The sequence below is a fragment of the Anolis carolinensis genome, chromosome 1 (genome assembly GCF_035594765.1).
Source record: "Anolis carolinensis isolate JA03-04 chromosome 1, rAnoCar3.1.pri, whole genome shotgun sequence".
Taxonomy (NCBI): Eukaryota; Metazoa; Chordata; class Lepidosauria; order Squamata; family Dactyloidae; genus Anolis; species Anolis carolinensis.
In genome coordinates, this window is record NC_085841.1 from 355,401,050 (window position 1) to 355,422,951 (window position 21,902).

The window sequence follows — 21,902 nt, forward strand, 5'->3', positions numbered from 1 at the left end:
TAGTGAAGTGTTTCAAGGTTTTTTCTGTGTTAACATTACTTTTTGGCTTATCTGCTGAATAAACTCTATTTTTGTTCGCTAATTGGCGTCTGACTCTTGACAGATTCAGTTCCCAGAAAAATGCTTTTCCAAGGCAAATCACCATCTGAAAGTGAGATTTTCCCCTATTTTTAAAATAATAATAATAATTATTATTATTATTATTATTATTATCACTTATATTATCAATTTATTGACAGAAAATTACAAGTAACATTTGCATTTCATTCTAGCAAGATGTTTTAATTGTGGTGGATGCTAGTTAATAAGGATATAAAGAGTGATTGGTCATTTGATGGAGAATGAGCTTATTGATGGAGCCTTTGTGTTTCATGATAGCAAACCTCTGAAAACTTGGGGTTGGGGGACAAAAAAAATGAGAATGTATGTAGCTTTCATGTCCTAGCTGTAGGTTACCCCAGTGTAATTGTCTAATCAACTTCCACACAACAAGGAAACAGTCATTGTAGTTTGTACAGAACTGACACCAATAACCTCATTTCACCTTGGCCAGGAGAAAAAAAAAGACTTTTCATTCTTACATGTAAGAGAATTAAAGGGAAGCATTTATAGTCCTAATACAAAGGTCTTAATATATGATTTGGAAAACAAGAACCAAATTCAGACTCTGGGTTTCAAGTAACACACTGTGAACATCCAATTAAGGCCCAATAGAGAGGATGGCAAGTCTTTTTACCTGCATTGTTCCAGGACCATGGCTGTCTTCTGGGACCACTGCCAGTTCAGGTTTTGCAAACTCTTTGCAGTGACATCGCTGAGAGGTAACTTAAAACTGACTTCGTTCAGAGTCTCCATTTCAGGTGACAAAGCAGTGAGGCCCAACATCTGGCTCTGAAAAGGATAAGACTATATCAGAATATACTGGGAACACCAGCTTCTTTGGGTTATTTGCAAATGCTCTTCCATACAGGGTGTATAAGGGAGGCATTGCTTTAATTTGTGTGGATTAGAAGGTAAATCTCCAGATATGGCTACCCGACAAGTGAAAGTATGCATGGCATGAGAGGTGGTTCACTCAAGATCTTGTGCTGGAAGGACTGCTGACTGAAAGGTTGGTGGTTCGAATCCAGGGAGCAGGGTGAGCTCCCATCTGTCAGCTCCAGCTTTCCATGAGGGGACATGAGAGAAGCCTCCTACAGGATGGTAAAACATCAAACATCCGGGCATCCCCTGGGCAACATCCTTGCTGACGGCCAATTCTCTCACACCAAAAGTGAATTGCAGATTCTCAAGTAATTCCTGACACGAAAAGGAAGTACAAAAATGCCTTGCTAACTTCCCAAATTAGCTGTCTACAACTTTATACAGGGATCCATTATTTTTAGTTATGTGGGCGTTTGGAGTTTGGTAAGGGTCTTTTGGGAGGGGTGAGGGTAACCTCAGGGCTACAAATTTTGTCCACATGAGCCACATTATAATTGCGTCAATTTAGACTTACCATGAAATGGTCTGAGCCATCATCTTCTTGATTTAGATGATCTTGTGCTTCTGTATAACCTTTAAGGTGGTTTTCCAGTTTTTCTAGACACTTCTCAAACTCCTCTAGTTGCAAAAGGGCAAACTGAGGAAAGAAATTTATATGTAAGTGAACAAAAGAGAAATGAAGAGTTCCTCAGGGGCCATTCCTTTTACAATCCATGAATTACATTTAATTCTTACACATTTTGTTATAATCCTGAGAACACTCCCACCACCCATGGCATCATAATTACAAAAGCCAACAGGATCTTGGCCAAAATGTAATTTGAACCTTGACGCCACATGCACCTTAATGTTATCACTCTTTGGCAAAAGGCATTTTCCAAACATGTTAGGAAACATCATGCAAACACATATCCCTCCTTCCCTTTTATGGAGGCACTTAACAACTGGATGTTAACAAGATCCAGCTGTAAGTGCTTTAGCACAGAGGTTAAGCACCAGCTGCAATAAATCTTACCAATCAAGAAGTTGGCTGTTCGAAGCCCAGGTTGGGTTGAGCACCTGACCTTTAGCCCAGCTCATTGCCCATCTAGCAGATCGAAAACAGCTGTGAGTAGTTAAATAGATACCTTTTAAGCAGGGAGGTATTTCAATGGCACCATAAAGGAAATACCAGAAAAATGCTAGCAATCAAAAAAAGGAGGAAGTCTGTGAACAGGGCTCTTCGACATGGAGGATAGAGCACAGCACCCCTTTCCCGCATGGCCAGAATTAAGCACAACCTCCAGGACGCCGAATATGGGAAATGCCTATATGTCTCTATCTATTGTCTGTCCTGTCTGTATTATGAATAACTTTTCAATAACTTTAAAACATAGGTTCTTTTTATTGAAATTTCAGGGTGAGAGGTAAATCAAAACCTTTACAGAACAACAAAGAACAACATTTAGACATACAGACATACAGATACTATGCAACTACATTGGATTTACAAACAACCTACAGTTACATTGGCTAACAAAGGAGGGGTTACATTTTCACTCAGCATTCACACACAACATGCATCCATCTTCATGCATACAAATATTACCATATCCTTTCTCACTTCTTGGAGAAGCACCAGCTTAGGCCAGACCCAGCTTCCACTGCAGCCTTCCAACACATAGTTCCAAAATGCCTAAACACCCAAACTCCAAAATGCATCCTTTCCCCCTAAGAACAGTGCCAAGAATCAGGCCCCTGTTTCCATATAGCAGAACTGACTCCCTGCAACACATTATGACTCCAAAATTCACTCCTTACTCTTCCCTTGAGAAAAGGAGCCCCAAAAGTGCCCAGAATCCTGCTTTCCCATAGCAGACCTGACAGATACACAATCTTTCTCCTTCTCAAAGGAGCAGAGCATAGCGAGTGAACAGTGTCTCTGTCACACTTTCTGGATCATCATGAGAACACTTATATAGCAAAATGTTGCTGATGTTGTCTTAAAGTTGTAAATAAATGATAGACGTCTTCCATCCTGGAATATCCTGGCTCCATCTCAGTTTCCTGGACCAGATGTTGATCCTTCTTGATTGATGTTGGCCTTGTGTTGACTTCCTTCTTAACAGTTGTAAACATTTCCTTAACTTGATGTAAACATTTCTCTTATAGCTGTCACCATTCTTACCACAGTTTACCAGGCAGACAAACTATTTCAGTTATCATTAGCAGGTTTTAATTACAATTCAGCAAGCAGGTACTTAGTCATTGCAAGCCTTAATCTTAGAACTCTGTCTTCAAAATTATTAGGTTTCATTCATTCATCTTCCATACAATTCCATTCAAACTATTTATCATATTTTTGTCACATTTGTGTATAACGGCACTGAATGTTTGCCTTATATGTGTTCTGTGATTGCCCCTGAGTCTTTTGCAGGGTGAGAAAGGCAGAATATAAATGCTATAAATAAAACAAATAAATCAACCTTCTGAGAAATACCTGAAATTCACTTGCTTTCATCTGCAACATCTTTTCCAAACGGGAGGCCCTTTGAAGTGGATGGAGTTTCTCCAGAAGAAGAGGCTGTGATGTTGGCTCTACCAGCTGAACAATTTGATCTGCCAGCTCAGAAACCTGGAGGCTGCTCCTTTTGAGGTTTTGAAGGCCACGTTGTAGCTTCTAGAAGGAAGGCAAAACAGATTTAAAAGACATATTTGAAGAAATTATTTAGATTGTAAGCTGACAATGAGCAGTCTCCAGAGCCAACAATATACAGTGTCCGGCTCTCACTGTTCACTTTCTGTGCCCAGTCTCAACATCAGAGAATGATGGCTTTAATGTCCATTGGATGATGACTTAACTCTAGGTTTTGCTCTGAACTATCAGCTTTAGTCAGGTAGAAGCTACCTGATGTCCTGAACCTATACTGGGCTAGGCTTCAACCCCCTGGATACCTCCTTTAAGGTGTGACCTAAAACATGGAAGAGATTCCCCACAGAAGCCATCAGTGGTCATTGATCCCACATGTTTCCTGCCTTCTGTACTCTGTCAAAAGAAGGAGCAAATTGAATATTCTCTTTTAAGTAATATTGATAGCACGCTTTTTGTCACTCTAGACATTAACTTTGCATATCGAGACATTTCTGTGTGGTAAAATAAAATTAAAATTAATTTCTCTATTAATTTCACCAATGTGACAATAAAATCAACCTTTAAATATGAAAAAAAGAATGAATCACAAGTAAAGTAAGTACTCTAAGCAAGGGCAAGAGGGTTCAAAGAAATTATGTTTTAAAGGGCATGTAATCCATGGTTACAAAAAAAATTGTATAAAGGAGAAAAAACTTTTAATTATATTAGGCTCTTTTAGAGGTGATTTGACAGCAATTCACTAAGTTTTATTGGATACTATTAGCAATATCATACCTAACAAAAGAAATTACTGTTTAAAGATGCAATGTAATAAATTTACAAACAATTTCAACTTTCAGAAAAGGCATATACCACAAATTTACCCAGTGGGACACAAAAAGGGCTAACTCTAGCCAGCAAATATCTCAATAGAAAGCACAATTAGAAGGCATATAAACAGGAGGCTTCTCTCAAGAGGAGAGGAATTCCAACAAGCTGCTGCTATTACTGAAAAGATCCTGCTTAGGTTTATAGCTGCATAACTGCAAGCAGAACCTCACTTGATGATCTTAAAAGGAAACAACCAGAACAGCCATAAAGCAGGAAAAATTAGTCATGGAGCCCAATAATATGTATAACGACTCAGAAGTAAGACTATTTTGTCCAATGGTGCTTACTCTCTACCTCTACTAGGTCTTATTTTCAGGGAAACAGGGTATGGATTTTCCGTCTATGGATTCAATGACCCCTTTGAAGACCATGACGCTGATGTGGCTCTCAATGAAAATGGGTTTGAAATGCCTGCATTAAGTGGTTTAACTCCCCTTGACTTCCTGTGTGTAGGTGATTTATGATACAAAGAGAATTAATATGCTCAAAGCAATTTGATAAAGTTGGTACCTTGGCAGTCTTTCTGTATGGGTGGAGGAAGGGGATGAAGAATCTCTTCTGAAGTGTATAATTTTATTCATTTTCACTTAACACCAACTACTTAGAAAATCGTGCTTTTTGGGGAAAGAACCACAGCTGTGCTGTTAATGGGCATGGAGCAGGAATAAAATGTTAATTTACTGTCATTAAGGATAAATTTCGGCAGTGTAACTCATGCATGCCAGGCCCCTTAAGCCCTTTCCTGCTTTGCAAGCATGCCCTTCAGTCCAAATAATTCTTTTATATATAAAGCAATCCATCTTTTAATTTTTTCCCATTAGACTTCCATGCGAGTTATTAAGGTTGCAAATGTATTTCTATCCATTCCGTTTTTTAAAAAAGCCTGCAGAGAACTTTACGGCCAGTTACCTAAAACTGTTAGCAGAGAAAGGGGGGAAAGGTTAGACTTAAAAGCACATCAAGTGGCCAAACGGATTCACAAGTGAAAAGAGTGTAACATCTTTTCCCCACCACCCCATCCATTAGGGCTCTTGGTTGGTATTATTCTTTACAAAAGAGAGAATAATTGTTTGGTTCTTCTCCACGGATATTGGGAAGGGACTACTATTAGCACCAGGTGGACTTAAAAGCGCCTTTGTATCGGGCAAAATTATCCTGGTTTTTCTTTATTGGAAGAGAGACACAGAATGGTTCCCCTGCAAAGCTTCTTCCGGATGACATCTAATAAAATAGCCGAAGTTTTTCCATGAATGCTGCACTACTTAGGGCCATGTTTTGCAGTCTTCTGCTTAAGCAAATGGGAGGAAAACCCTTAACATATTCCACCTGAAAAACTTCAGTTCAGACTCTAAAATAAATACTCTATCTGAAAAACGTGAATGTGGTGCTGATGAAATCCAAATCGATTTGTTCCAAGTCTTAGTTCACATTTCAAAGGATGCTTCCAAGATGCTGAGCTCTCTTCCCAAAAACACATCAAGCACTCACTCAGATACCCGACATTAATGTCAAGGCTTAGCTCAATCCAAATCTTGAAAATGGATTGATCTATTCACAGCCCAACCCAAAAGAAATGTCTTGGTGTCTTGCTTTTTAGGCCTGTTCCTGGGGTTATTTCGGGCACAGATTCAGAAAACTGCATTGGGTAGATTGCATCAGCTCAAGTTTCTTAGATATGGTTATCATGGTTCTCTATGGGCAAGCTGATAGCAATTGGTAAGGGGAAACTAGTGCCATTTTTGGAATCAGCAGGTCAAATATACATAAAAACAAGGCTCACATTTAAGGTATTAACATGTGTATTGGCCAGTGTTATGAGCAAAACATGCACTTTTCACTGAGCTGTCATCTCTTGTGCTTTCTGTGCTATCATTCAAGGGTGAGCAAGAGTAGCACGTTCAGGGTTATTTTTATATATCAGCATCCTCTAGAGCTTCATGGACTACTGAAAAATAAAACCAAAATGGAATTCCAAAGTGACCCAGGGTCTACCTCTCAAAGAAAGAGAATATTTTAAATATGGGTAATGATGAGTTCCATACCCCTTTATTATTTGAGAGTTTATCAAACTTTGAAATGCATTTGCATACATTTCCATACTTTTAAAATTATGTATGGCATCTTCAGGTTGCAAAGAGGCCGGATTTTAAATTAGCTAAATAGAGGTTGAGTGGGTCTTATAGCTTTCATTTCCATTATCCTATTTTTCCCCCTTTTTAATTGAATGTTATAATCATAATAATCACAATAGTACTTCCCTTTCTTTAATATTTACCTTCCAAATCATCCTATATTTTTTCCTCCCCTCCCTCCTTCTCTTTTCCTCCTCAGCAACAGTATATTTCTACTAATTTTGCAGATCCAGCCACTGGTAAAGTCTTTATATTTTCTCTTTGATGCTATCATTGGCTCCTCCATTTTTCACCCAGCCGAAAAACTTTTCATCTATTTGTAATGTCCTTCTGTTTATTCGTTCTTTTTACATGCTTAGTCATAATTCCTGCAATGTCTAACAACGCTTGATCATACATATAATCGTTCCAGTTACTTAATGTCCATTTTGATTTGTCTCTCCATCCTCTAGCGATCACCATGTGTGCTGCTCTTATTGTTACTTTAAATAACTCCGGGCAATTGATTTTTATACTCGGGTGTTCCAACACTCCCCATAGTAGCAAGCCATTATTAATTTGAATTTTTATCTGTAATATCTCATGAATTTTTCCTTTTATCATTTACTTCAGAACACTCCCACCACGTGTGTGAATAAGTACCTTTTTCTTTATTACAATGCCTTTCCATTATCCTTCTGCATATTGTCAACCAGACCTTACAATGCCATGAACCTACCTTCACATCCTGTGATTTCTCTTTGAGGAAGTCTCTTGTACAGCCTGCAGGTATGTTTACTGCCAAAAGGGAATTGCACTGTTCTTCATGTTTGTCCAGTTTGGCAGACACCTCAGCATACACACCAACATACGATTTCCAAAAGGGCAAATAAGTTTGTGCTTTCTGCAGTTGATCTTCAATTTCTTTGTTTATCAATGCCCATCTATCAAAATAAGAAATCAAATACTATCATAGAGAGTACTTCATTCATCTTTTCCTCTTCCCTAGTATCATTAAAATAATAACTTTAAAAATCACCACTGGCTCATTCATAACCAAGAACAAAATCGAGTAATGTGTTCACTAAAATTATGAAAAATATCACGAACTGTTTGGTTTTACCTGTTTCACCGTGTCTTCCTAAACAAACCTACTCAGGAGCAAGCCTCTGAGTTCAATGGTACTTTTCCAAGAAAATATATAGTGGATATATATAGGAGAGGCATAAGGGCTTGAGTGTTGGGTGACAATCTGGAGACCAGGGTTTAATTCCCCACTCAGCCATGAAAACCATTTAATGATATTGGGTGGATTATATGCTCCCAAGGCCCTTCCAGACATGCCCTATGTCCCAGGATCTGTTTATCTGTTTTCTGTTTATCCTAGATTATCTGGCAGTGTGGACTCATATAATTCAGTTTAAAGCAGAAGACCTGGGATAAGAACCTGGGATATAGGGGCCTGTCTGGAAGGGCCCCCAGTCCCATAAGGAACCATAAGTCGAAAATGACAGGAATACATGCAACAATAAACATAGTCTTAAAATTATACAACTAAACAGAGGTCATAAAAAGGTCCTGACCACAAAGTAAAGTATTACACACACACACACACACACAATCCTTGAAAATGGCTGGAACAACTAATTTTGCAGACCACAAAGGAAGGAACTTTAAATATCCCCTTCAGACGCATTGCTCCATTGTTGATGAAGACTGTTGATATTTGGAGTGAAGGCAACTTTACCCTATGACAACCTTATGATCGAGAAACCTTTACAAACTCTGGAGCCCAACAGCAAACTCATGGTTGAGCTTCTTTGACTGAGTCAATTCACCTTTATTTAAGCGAAATAGTAAGCCAATATTTCTTAACCTGGGACCCTACCATACGTATTGGACTACTGAACTTATCACTCCAGACCAGAATGTTCACTGGCTAGAACTGACACAGAGAGCAGCATAACACAGCTGGAGGACAACAATGGATGAAAACTGCTTGGAAAGCAAGACATCCAGATGTGGTTGTCAGAGTGTCTAATTTGATTTTCTTAGCATCTTGCAGGTGGGTATGGGCATATCTTAGAGATATCTTATGGATGAACCTGTTTTGATATGGCTTTCTAGATGCTGCTGGACTGTAAATCCAAGTACCCCCAACCTGCACAGCCAAAGGTGAGAAGTAACAACAGTTACAATCCCTAAATATCTGGAAGATTTCATAATTCTCACTTGCTCTATTTTTTAAAAAAGAAACATGTATTCATAATACCTTGTCCGTGCCTTTTGGTGTTTCTGTTCAATAAGCTGTAAAAACAAGGGATCACACAGCTTCTTAAGGTTATCCACAGTAGCTTGGAGCCTAGCCCAGATTTCTTCATCATTTTCTGTTTTATCTTGGAGACCCTGGAAAGAATTGCCACAGAGTTTGTTATGAATCTGAAAGCGCGCGTATTATTTCTCTGTCTGTTCAAGATGGCTTACAGCACGATCAGCAAAGACGATATAAATAAAAACACACAGGGCAGCCTCTAGTACTTAGTGACACAGGAATGAGGAAGTATTGCTTAGGCAAATGTGCCTCTTTTTGGATGGACACAAGGGACAATTCTTTGCACTGCATCCACAATATTCCCATCCCACTAGCAGCTGTCAAAACCCAAGAGGGGCTACTGTTGACTCTATGGCAACTTCCAGGAGAAACATACTATAGAATCACCTGAAGGACCTAGCAAATTCTTAGAGAGAACATGCTAGCATAATGAAACCATAGGTATGGATTCCATGGTTATGGGGGTCTTATTATATAACAAACTATTGAAAAACAATTGAATTAAAACAATTAAAAATGAACAACTGACACAAGGGATGTATCAAGCACTAACCCATTAAAAGCCTGTTCTTCAGCCTCTGGCAATTACCAAAATTATCTGGGGAGGAAAGGTCTCTGCCTATCAGCAGAAATAAAACAGGCAGAGGGACAACCTAATCCAGGGGTCCCCAAACTAAGGCCCGGGGGCCACATGCGGCCCTCCAAGGTCATTTATCCGGCCCCCGCCCTCGGTTTTAGACTTAGGCTTGCCCTAAGTCTGAAATAACTTGAAGGAACACAACAACAACAACAACAACAACAACAACATTAACAACAGCAACCATCCTAATTAACTTGACTATCTCATCAGCAAGAAGCAGGCCCACGCTTCCCATTGAAATCCTGGTAGGTTTATGTGGGTTAAAATTGTTCTTATTTTTAAATGTTGTATTGTTCTTTCGTGTTGCGCATTGTAGATGGTAAACGGAAGCTCTTACGTGTGCCCATGAGCCCAGAGTCACCCTGCAGAACAATGATGCACCACTCAGATTTGCAGAACAAATAATACAAGGACTTTACTAATTCTAAGAGATCCAAAAAACAATAGTATTCACAATGGTCCCTCTGATTGCTTACAGAAACCCAGCAGTCATAAACAGTCCTTTTTCAGTCCATAAATCTGCTTCAGTGAAGAATACAGTTCTGGTTCTTCATCCTCTTTTCCCAGTAGCAAACAAGGCCTCAGAAATAGCAAGGACTCTCTAAGTACACAGCCATCTTCCCCAGGCAGTACTTAGTCACCACACAGACTCACACTGAACAAAAACTTGTTCAAACCGGTTCTCCAGCAGCAGAACAGAAACAGTTTCAAATTGAATTACAGGTCTTTGCAGGTTCAGCCAATCGGCTTCATGCACTTCATTTTCCAGTTAACACACAAATATAGCACAGTGCCTTTGCAAACCATAACATTTTGTTGGCCTTTTTTTGCACTACAAATAAGACATATGCAGTGTGCATAGGAATTTGTTCATATTTGTTTTTAAACTATAGTCTGGCCCCCCAACACTCTGAGGGACCGTGGACTGGCCCTCTGCTTAAAAAGTTTGAGGACCCCTGACCTAATCGCTCTTGAAAAGCATTTCTGCAATCTGGGAACAGACATCTGGAAGACACTCCTTTTTGTTTTGATGTTTTATGTTTAAAGTCTTTCCTTTGTCTTTCTGAGCATGTAAATGATTGCACCCAAGCATTTACTGTACTCGACTTACCTGGAGATTTGCTACTTGGTTTTTTACAGTCTCAAAGGTAATCACTGCAGGCTTGCTGTGCTCACTGTAATACAAAGCTCTTGCAAGCATCTGCCTGACTTCTCCCCAGACTTCATCATATATTCTCCAGTTCTCCAAAGCAGATTGTGTCGAAGTCTTCAACTGCGCAAGCTGCAAAAACACAGAGGCCGCACTTGGAAGCAGAACTGACATTTCTGGTTTACAAAGTACACTGATGCATTTACACTTGAAACCTGGTAATGGGGCACCAGCTGTTAAAAACCATGGGGTACCTGCTGTTAACATTTCTTTCCAGTGCTTCCATTCTAATACACATTGTCTCCACCCCGCAAAACGTATATAGATATTTAACAAATTGATATATAACTATTTTCAGAGGTAATGATACATACTTCAAACCAGACACCAAAAGCAGGGAGGAGACACTCATGTAGATTTATGTATGAGAGTGAAGTCTCAAAATTATTCTCATTATCAACTCAATTCGAGGCCAAAGCCCTGCCATTCTGGGAAGCCTGGTTTCAGGAAGACTTACAGGAATAAATATGCGGTTTTATTGCCTTGCTGCTGACATCCCAGCAGGAACGCTCACAGATTCAGCAGCTCCTGAAGAGCCTTAATTTACAAAAGGAACAGACAGCTCAGCTGCGAGCTCTAGTTACATGAAAGCTGAAAATTGCTATGAAATTGTTTTGGATTTTTGTTGACATTTCAGATTCAGCATAGCTTAGATACAGGCTCCGTAGTACTATAATGGCTAGAGTTTCGCTATGCAGCTCCAGAGTTTTAAATCTTTGCTTATTGTCTTACTATATGGAAAAACTAGTATTTTAAAAAGTATTTTCCCTGTTGGGTGAAGGAGCTGAGCTCCTAGTGGAGCCTACTTTAATGACAAAAGCCTCAATACCTGGTTTGTGGGACTGCTGGAAATAATATTTATCATATGGTGTTCCAGACCTTGAGAGCTAATCCCAAATGCGACTATATTTGATTCTTTATGTGACAAATCTGTTGGTCCTGACCTTTGGTATGGCCTTCATACTATCCTTGCCTAGTTGTTATTTGACCTAGACTACTTTCAAAAGCTGAACTTGGCTGTCATTTCTTCTCCCCTGCTTTACCTGACCTGTATTATTATTATTGTTGCTGCTGCTACATTTATACCCTATTTTCCTCTCTTAACTGAAATCCAAAGCTGCTAAGTCCCTCTTTCTTTGACTTCCACTTAGCTTTCTGAGTATGAAGCTTACTTTCTCAAATTGCTTCCTGTGCCTTTGTTTGCATCAATTCCGGACCATTGGGACCACCCTGCTTGGAAATAAGACATTTTGTCCCTCGAGATGTTGTAAGGACTACTACTGCTATAAGCCCTAGCTAGCACAGCCAATGATAAGAGATGATGGGTGAAGCAAGCCAGTGATATCTGAAAGGTTATCTAATCTATCTAGCTTCTGTTGCCTACTTAGACTGTCTTAGATATATAGTATGATAGTCACCAGTGGGAAAAAGTGCACAATTTCTCCTTTTCCTCCACTCAAGGATGTTTTTGGAGTTTGGGAGAAAATTAAAAATGAGAAAATCCATCATGGTACTAAAGATAGGTGTATTAGTGTCCACCTGGCAATGTTACATTCAGCAACAACAATCGCCTGACTACCAAGCCAGAATATCAAATCCTAACCTGGCAATCATCTACTGGCTCAGTCAGTAACTACTGCACAGGAACCAAAAAGATTGTACACAGAGACAGTCCTTCATTTTTAAAGATTGTCCAAAATCAAAGCATTTACCTGGTTGCATACATTAGCCCTCAGTTCCGCCAAATGATTGATATCTAACACAGGCTTCTCAGAAGCTTTGGTATTGTGTTCTACAAGTGCATACATTTGTTTCAATTGGTCCACATCCTTTGATTTAGCTGCAAGCTCATTTTCTACCTCCTGGAAAAAGGGATCAGGAGAGGGAAAGGAATGAACATTCTTCCCTGTGCATAATTTTAAACATGTTTATTGGTAATTAAGTCGACTTCAGCTTATGCAGATCTTGTGAATGAGAGACCTCCAAGAGTCTTGACCCTTAATTGCTTTGTTCAATTTAGTAATCTTTGTTTCTAAGGAAGATTCATGCTTGGTTTGCTCTGGATCTGGTCAATTGTCTCTGTAGCAGTGCATGGCATAGAAGCCTTCTCCAGCGTCACATTTCAAAGCTGTTCCACCTGGTTTGCATTCTCCTCTGTCCAGCTTTCACAAACATAGACAGAAATTGGACACATTGTGGTCTGGATGATTCTGATTTTAGTAATAAATGACTCCAGAGCTAATTCTATTTTCTTTTAAAGTGCTAGTGATGAGGAACTGAAAATATAGATTTTTAGACATATATTGTATGCACATTAGAAGCACTGAAATGTAGAAAAACCATGCTGTCTCTGTACCAGGCACTCATACACAGACACAAAGAAGTGCAGGGGTCTGTGTAAATGTACAAGCTGGGAAAAGGGGGGCCTGTTATCTATACATTCCAGTGTGAATTGGTTCCTAGTACATTCCAATGGAAGGAGAGCAGACTTTTGACAGGTCAAGTGTGGCCTCTTGATGGATCTCTCTTTTGGTGTCTGTGACTTGCTACAATTTTTAGAGTGCTTAGATAGGAAAATGCTGATTGTGCATATTTATGCCCATGTATGTAAACATGTGAAGTGATGTACTGATGACGAGATGTATGTAGAAGCATGTTCTTTGTCTGAAAATGTATAAAAGGCAATGTCAACACCTTGATCGGGGCTCTGGTTTGCTTTTTGGAAGAGATTCCACCTCCAGAGATTAATAAAAATAATAAACCGGACTTTTTGGCCTTTCAAAGGATCTCTCTTGGTGTTATCTCTCATGTCATCCAAATCACTAGCTAGGTTTGTCAAGATTATATGGGACAGAGATCCTGTACCTTCAACAGTTGAGAGATGTTAAGCAGGAGGACATGTTTCAATCCATAATCAATGTCTACAACAGTAAACAACTGCAAAGTCTAACTTTCTATTCAGTGCCTGTTCATCTAGCTTACTTTACAAGGATTTTGATAAGACAGGTGGGGAGAAACACTGTATTCTTGAGCTCCTTGGGAGAAAGGTGGGGTATAAATGGAAGCAAGAAAAAGGACAAATAAGGTAGAGCAACTTATAAGGAAACTTATAAGTAGATAAGGAAACTTATCCAGGCCTTTGTAAAGCTCTGGATGCCATTAGGGCACTGAACTGCAGTAAGTGTGGAGTCTAAATCAGGTCTAATTTAAACCATCTGAGTAACAAACGTAAACATATTTTAATGGCACAGGGAGCCCTTGCTCCTTTCTTTAATCAGAAGCAGCATCATAAACTGTGCAAATTCATATCAATGTGCTTAATTTGAATAGGGGGCAAAATTCATGGTTTTTCATGTTGTGTAATGTACAATATGGCACAAACTGAATAATTATTTTATTTTCCAGCTGTTTCCTGCATAATCCTGGGTGCGTTTTAAAAATAAAATAAATTTGCTTAGCTTTAAAAAAAATAGAATTTCAATAAAAAAATCTTGGCTTTTGTTTTTTCCTACTGTCTTTTCTCTCACTAAGAGTTTCAAGCTGTCATTTATTTATTCTCAAGCCTTCTTATTAGCTAGTTGGAAAAGATCTCTCTGTCCTTCTTCTTTAGTAAAACATTGCAGGGAAGAAATAGTCTAACTACCTGCTACTTTTGCAAAAGAAGAGAAAGGGAGTAACCATAGCAATAAAGCAAACTATACTACAAGGAAGGTGGAGGAAACCATAGCGAATGTGGCTTGCAAATTTTCCTTTTGGGGAAAAATTGTTAATTTCTTGCACTGCAGAAGAGTGGATGGCTGGCAAACTGAACCGGGTTCGGTGCTGATAGACCAGGCATGGCCAAACTTGGGTCCTCAAGGTGTTTTGGACTTCAACTCATGAATAATATCAGCAAATAAATAAATTAGAATAACTTTATTGTCATTGTACATCATACAATGAAATTAAATAATGACGAATAAACTAGTAACATTGATTAATACAGTAGTCTCACTTATCCAAGCTCAACGGGCCAGCAGAATCTTGGCTAAGTGAATATCTTGGATAATAAGGAGTGATTAAGGAAAAGCCTATTAAACATCAAATTAGGTTATGATTTTACAAATTAAGCACCAAAACATCACGTTATACAACAAATTTGACAGAAAAGTAGTTCAATACGCAGTAATGTTATGTTGCAATTACTGTATTTACGAATTTAGCACCAAAATATCACGATATATTGAAAACATTGACTACAAAAATGCATTGGATAATACAGAACCTTGGATAAGCGAGTCTTGGATAAGTGAGACTCTACTGTACATTAATAAAATTCAAATTCATTCAATTATTTATTAGCAAGCAAAAAGTCATTAATTCACCTGAAATGTATATCCTAATCACATACCGCCTGCTTACCTTACAGAATTCTGATGTATCCTGTGCAAAGAAAGAACTTGCTGGCTTCTCTGCCTCACTGAGCCGGCTGCTTTGTGCTTCTAGCCAGCTGCCTAAGGATTGGGCTTTGCTTTCTTTTTCAGTAACAGACTCCAAAATGTGTTCCAATTCCTTTATCTGCAATATGAATAGTTCATTATGATTGGAATAATATGTGACAACATGTCATTTCAAAACTTCTTCTTTGAGATGGAAAAATACAGAGCAAGCATAGGTCCCTATGATGGTACCCATCATCAGAAAACAAGCTCACTCTATCTTCTACATGACATTCCTCCAGATAGCTAAATATGGCCATAATGTCTCTACTCAGTCTTCTTTTCTCTAAGGTAAACATACATACACAGATGCTAAATTATTTCACATAGGATTGTTAATGTTCTTCCTGAACTTTGGTGCCTAAAATTGTGCTGTCCTTATCACACTGCACAATTATAGTGCTATAAGTCCACCTTAACTTTTTTGGCAACATCCCTTGGAAACATGGGATTTGCAGTTTTTTTATTTATTTATTTATTTATTTACAACATTTATATCCCGCCCTTCTCACCCGAAGGGACTCATGGAGGCGTACAAATTGGCAACAATTCAATGCCTGCACATAATTAAAACAGCAATGACAATCCAATAAAACAATTAAAACAATATAAAAATATAAAACATATGATTAAAATCCATTCCTCCAAAATCCTCGTGCTGTAGCCGTAAATCAGTCCGGGGTCGTCTTTTGTCATTTAATCTTTGAAAGCCTGGGCACATAGCCATGTTTTCAGGGCTTTTCTAAAACTCAGAAGGGTTGGGGCGTGCAGTATTTCTCTGGGGAGGGTGTTCCACAGCCAGGGAGCCACCACCGAGAAGGCCCTGTCCCTCGTCCCCACCAGCCATGCCTGTGAGGCAGGCGGGACTGAGAGCAGGGCCTCACCAGATGACCTTAGGGATCTTCCTGGCTCATAGGAGGAGATACGTTCGGACAAGTAGATTGGGCCAGAACCATTTAGGGCTTTATAGGTCAAGACCAGCACTTTGAATTGGGCTCGGTAGCATATCGGCAGCCAGTGGAGCTGGCTTAACAAGGGGGTGGTATGCTCCCTGTAAGCTGCCCCAGTTATTAATCTGGCTGCCGCCCGTTGTACTAGTTGGAGCTTCCGGGCCGTCTTCAAAGGCAACCCCACGTAGAGAGCGTTGCAGTAGTCCAAACGAGCTGTAACCAGAGCGTGGACCACTGTGGCCAAGTCAGACCTCCCAAGGAACGGGCGCAGCTGGCGCACAAGTCTTAGTTGTGCGAAGGCTCCCCTGGCCACCGCCGAGACCTGGGGTTCCAGGCTCAGCGATGAGTCCAGGAGAACCCCCAGACTGCGAACCTGTGTCTTCAGGGGGAGTGCGACCCCGTCCAGCACAGGCTGTAACCCTATTCCCTGTTCGGCCCTACGACTGACCAGGAGGACCTCTGTCTTGTCTGGATTCAGTTTCAATTTGTTCGCCCTCATCCAGTCCGACACAGCAGCCAGACACCGGTTCAGGACCTGGACAGCCTCCTTAGTGACAGGTGGGAAGGAGTGACAGAGCTGGACATCATCTGCGTACAGATGACACCGGGCCCCGAAATTCCGGATGATCTCTCCCAGTGGCTTCATGTAGATGTTGAACAACATGGGGGACAGTACTGAACCCTGCGGGACCCCACAAGTCAATGGTTGTGGGGCCGAGCAGGCATCCCCCAATGACACCATCTGGGAACGACCCTCCAGGAAGGACTGCAGAACAGTACCTCCGAGACCCATCCCGGCGAGGCGCCCCAGAAGGATACCGTGATCGACGGTATCGAAGGCCGCTGAGAGGTCCAGCAGAACCAGCAGGGACACACTCCCCCTGTCCAGTTCCCGGCGTAGATCATCTACTAAGGCGACCAAGGCTGTCTCGGTACCATGCCCCGGCCTGAAGCCAGACTGTGCCGGATCCAGAAAATCGGTATCTACCAAGAATGCCTGGAGTTGTGCAGCCACAACACGTTCCACGACCTTGCCCAAAAAGGGGAGATTGGAAATAGGCCGAAAGTTCTCCAATTGAGTGGGGTCCAGTGATGGCTTCTTCAACAGCGGTTTGATCACAGCCAATTTCAGGCTCGCTGGAAATATGCCTTCCCGAAGGGAGGCATTCACCACCACCTTCACCCACTCGACCAATCCCCCTCTGGCTTCTCTCACCAGCCAGGATGGGCAGGGGTCTAGGATGAATGTGGTAGCCCTCACCTCTCCAAGCACCTTGTCCACGTCCTCAGGCTGAACCAATTGAAATGAATCCATCAAAATAGGACAAGCAGGTGCTCGTGTTACATCCTCGGAGACTGCCATTAATATGGTGTCAAAGCCAGAACGGATCAAAGCGACTTTGTCCGCAAAGAACCGAGCAAATGCTTCACAGCGGGCTGCCGATTTGTCAGGGATCCCGTCTTGAGGGACGGGATATAACAAACCTCTGACAACTCGAACAGCTCCGCCGGACGGTTCTTTGCTGACGCAATATTAGCTGCAAAGAAAACGTTCTTTGCAGCATCTATTGCCGCGGCATATGCCCTAAGATAGGAACACAGCCGTGTTCGGTTTGGCCCGCTTGGCTCCGAATGCCACACGCTCTCCAGTTCCCTCTTCTTTCGCTTCATCGCTGCCAACTCCTCAGTAAACCAAGGAGATGCTTTAGCTCGGGTACTCGAGAGGGGACGTTCTGGAGCGATCGTGTCTATTGCCCTAGCCGCCTCCTTGTTCCAGAGGGTGACCAGAGCATCGACAGAATCACCAGCCGAGGTGGCGGGGAATTCCCCAAGAGCCGTCAGGAATCCATCCGGATCCATAAGCCTCCTGGGGCGGACCATTTTAGGTCCTTCACCCCTGCGGAGGTTGGGGGGCACAGTGAGTCTAAACCTGATCAGGTGATGGTCGGTCCATGGCAACGGAGCGATGGTGAGCTCCTCCACACCGCCACCTTCCTCCCATGGGGAGGAAATGGGAGAGGCATTTATCATTCTCAGCTGAGGAGTTTTCGCATTCTACAAACTACAAGTTCCAAGATTGCACAGAATGTAGACACAGAAGTTAAAATGGAATCACAGTGCTAGAATTGTGTCATGTGAAAGGTCCCCCAGAAACCAGAGTCAGTGTGATACATGATACATCTATGCTGCACTTTTAAGATTCCTAATTTGCAGATTTAAATTCAGGAAGCCAGCAGATTAAGGATTCCCAACATAATTCACTCTGTTGTTTCAGAATGTAAAGTGAGTGGTAGACTCTGTAAAAGCTAGTGTCTCCATGGACTTGTTGTTTTCAATTTGTTTTCAGTTCTGAAAAACAGTAAGCATCTGCTTGCACTATCTAACAATTTTTTTCGGTTCCTGGTTTGAAAGTGTTATTTCCTATTTAATTGTGCAGTTCTTACTTTGAAAGTAGTTATCATATTCTAGAAATTTCATTTTTGTGGCTGTCACAAACTATGTTGAATTGGTTGAGACTCTACGGGATACTCATTGAAAAACTAGAGCAAAATGTACTGCAGGATGTCCCACCAAACAAATTTTTTCTGTTTAATAAACTTTTTTTCATGTTTTTATGACAGACCCAATTAGGAAATGCCATTTATAACCCAGGAACAAAAATCATGTTACATTGTGTTATTTGTCAAATTTTAAGATGGAATCAGGCATCGCAGATGAAACACTGGAGACAATGACTGAGCACAAGGGCACTGTGAGTGAGAAACCAGAACATGGATGGAGGCTCAAATATAATTAGATACATGCCAAATTCCAGCCATATTCTCCTCTCACTGCACTGCCTATGATCATTATGGAGAGTGCCTTGACCTCCAGAGTTGATAGGAAAGGACCATGAAGTATTATTGTTTAAGCAGGTTTCAACTTGTATACCTTTCAAAGTAATTCCCAACAATGCTGGCTGGGATTGATGATGCTGTTTTATGTTATGTTATTTGTCTTTTGCAATGTTATTGATTTTATTGAGTTATGTTTTAATCTATGGTTGGTTTTAAACGCTGTTGGATTGGGCTTGTTCCCCATGTAAGCCGCCCCAAGTCCCTTTGGGGAGATGGAGGCAGGATATAAATATAGAGTTGTTGTTTTTGTTATTATTATTATTATTATTATTATTATTATTATTATTATTTGAAACCCAACAAGATGAGTCCACAGCAGACACTCTGCTGGCTGTTGTACAAGTGTCTAGGGCTGTGTGATGTATTGGCGAATAATGCTTGCAGATACCAGTAAGGTAGCCTTCTGCAGCTGGCAGATGGTAATTTTGTCAGCGCCAATTGTGTTCAAGTGCAGGCCAAGGTCTTTAGGCACTGCACCCAGTGTGCCGATCACCACTGGGACCACCTTGACTGGCTTGTGCCACAGTCTGTGCAATTCGATCTTTAAATCCTCATATCGTGCCAGCTTTTCTAGTTGTTTCTCTTCAATCCTGCTGTCACCTGGGATTGCAACACCGACAATCCATACTTTGTTTTTTAACACGATCGTGAGGTCAGGAGTATTATTATCATCATCATTATTATTATTGGATTAGCTGTCCATCATATATGGAGGCCACCATACTGGGTAGCAGGCAAACGTTCCTAGATACCATACACTTCAATCAGATTCTTTCTATTCCAGAAACAATCCTTCTAAAGGAAGAAGTAGCACGAAATCCTTAATTCTGAATCACTACTCATTCATTTCCCCAACAGTAGGCATGGCCAATCTTCGCCCCTCCAGGTGTTTTGGACTTCAACTCCCACAATTCCTAACAGCCTATTGAAGTCCAAAACACCTGGAGGGGCGAAGTTTGCCCATATCTGCCCAAGAGGCTTTGCATATGCAGAACTCTTACAGAACTTGCTTTCAACATCAGAAGCCCGGGGCTGTGGCGCAGACGGGAGAGCAAACCAGCTGCAATTAACTGCAATCAATCACTCTGACCAGGAGGTCATGAGTTCAAGGCCCGCTCGGAGCTATGTTGTTTGTCTTTGTCCTATGTTAAAAGGCATTGAATGTTTGCCTATATGTGTAATGTGATCTGCCCTGAGTCCCCTTTGGGGTGAGAAGGGCGGAATATAAATGCTGTAAATAAATAAATAAGTTGTCATCTGCCAGTTGATATAATCAAGGGGTCCAGATCCAGTGGAATTCTCCCTCCCTCTACTACTGAAAGGTGGAAAGAAAGGCCCACTGATTGAAGACGCCCATGCAATTTCTCATGCTGTTCAATGGGGTCCTTAACCTCCTGGACCTGACTTTCGGAGATGCAAAGTGAGAGGAAGAAATCAGCCAAGAGGAGTGAAGGTGGTTCAGCATGAATATAGAGTCAAGAAGTATAAGAACAGAATTGTAAATGATGACCAGACCTTTTCGTTAAGAGCCCCTTGTAGCTTGTGCCACTGCAAATTCATCTCCCCCAGACGCTCTGCGAAGGCTGTCCTCTCGTAGCGCTTGCTTTCAACATCACAAGTCGTCATCTGTAGTAGTGACTGGTTGACATAATCCACTACCCACTGTTTGAAATTCATTTCTAACAGATATTCCTGAAAAAGTAAACACAACATCCAGCCTTCAAAAGCTATTTTTACCTGTAGAAAATACATTTTCCCTGGTGCTCGGAAAGGCATTAATGCATAGAAAAACTAAAACCTATAATTTCGGTGACTGCATGGCACAGTGCTTTGCTAATAGTTACAGTATATGTGAGACTTAAAGGTTAATGCACTTCCCAGCTTGTTAAACTACCAGTCTAATAATAATAATAATAATAATAATAATAATAATAATAATAATAATAATAATAAAAACTTTATTTCTAGTCCGCCCTCTCTCCCCAGAGGGACTCAGGGGGGTTAACATACATATAAACGGCAAACATTCAATGCCACAATTTCATCATTAATATCAAAAGTATAAAATGACAATAACATACACATTATAATAAAAAATTAGTAAATTTTTTTACACAGGACACAATGTGCATTATGTTATGAGCATAATACAAACACAGGGCTGTTCTAGTAAACTGATATAGCCATCCAATGCAAACGTGAGTATGCTGGTCCTTGTTTGTGATAAAACTGTGTAACTGTTCATTTTTAATACTATTATATTGAATTATATTTTAATGTTTGTACACTTTTAAGTTATAAATTGTATTATATTGCTTTTACTGTAGGCCATTTTGGGTCTCTTTTTTAGAGAGAAAAAGCAGGGTGGTAATAATAATAATAATAATAATAATAATAATAATAATAATAATAATAATAGCAGCTACTGTTTCCTTAGGAGCTGAGTAACGTTTTCTTAGTGCTCCAATGTAAAAAAGATATCCGTTCTGGCCACCGAAGGGAAAGCTCCTGCATTGTGATTCCTCATGCAGATTATTGTATTTCTACTTGTCATAGTATTAGCTTCTAGAAAAGTCATTCTTGTAGTATCTTACCTTGTATTCTTTAAGCAGGTTTTTTACTTGGCCTGCAGAACTCTGCAGATCAATAGTAGCCTTGTTGCTCTTTAGTTGGTCAATCTGGTTCATCCAGGCAGTCAATTCTGTGATGGCCTCATGAGATGGCAGCTTTGCCATCTGGAGCTGGAAAGGAATTATGGAATCATTCTAATGTTCATATTTGAAGGTTTGATGTTTGCG

At 40.5% G+C, this 21,902-nt stretch overlaps 1 protein-coding gene across 1 annotated transcript in view; it reads right to left on the bottom strand.

Moving 5' to 3' along the window:
* Positions 1-21,902, bottom strand: part of syne2 (spectrin repeat containing nuclear envelope protein 2) — a 325,700-nt gene that overhangs the window by 61,333 nt on the left and 242,465 nt on the right. Inside the window, exons 79-88 of the mRNA XM_062967506.1 lie at positions 21,699-21,845; positions 20,620-20,796; positions 15,181-15,336; positions 12,492-12,641; positions 10,681-10,851; positions 8,870-9,003; positions 7,337-7,541; positions 3,464-3,643; positions 1,499-1,621; positions 737-891 (exon numbers count right to left, since the gene is read on the bottom strand). Of these exons, the coding sequence (XP_062823576.1) occupies positions 737-891; positions 1,499-1,621; positions 3,464-3,643; positions 7,337-7,541; positions 8,870-9,003; positions 10,681-10,851; positions 12,492-12,641; positions 15,181-15,336; positions 20,620-20,796; positions 21,699-21,845 (1,598 nt within the window). The remainder of the gene's footprint in view (positions 1-736; positions 892-1,498; positions 1,622-3,463; positions 3,644-7,336; positions 7,542-8,869; positions 9,004-10,680; positions 10,852-12,491; positions 12,642-15,180; positions 15,337-20,619; positions 20,797-21,698; positions 21,846-21,902) is intronic.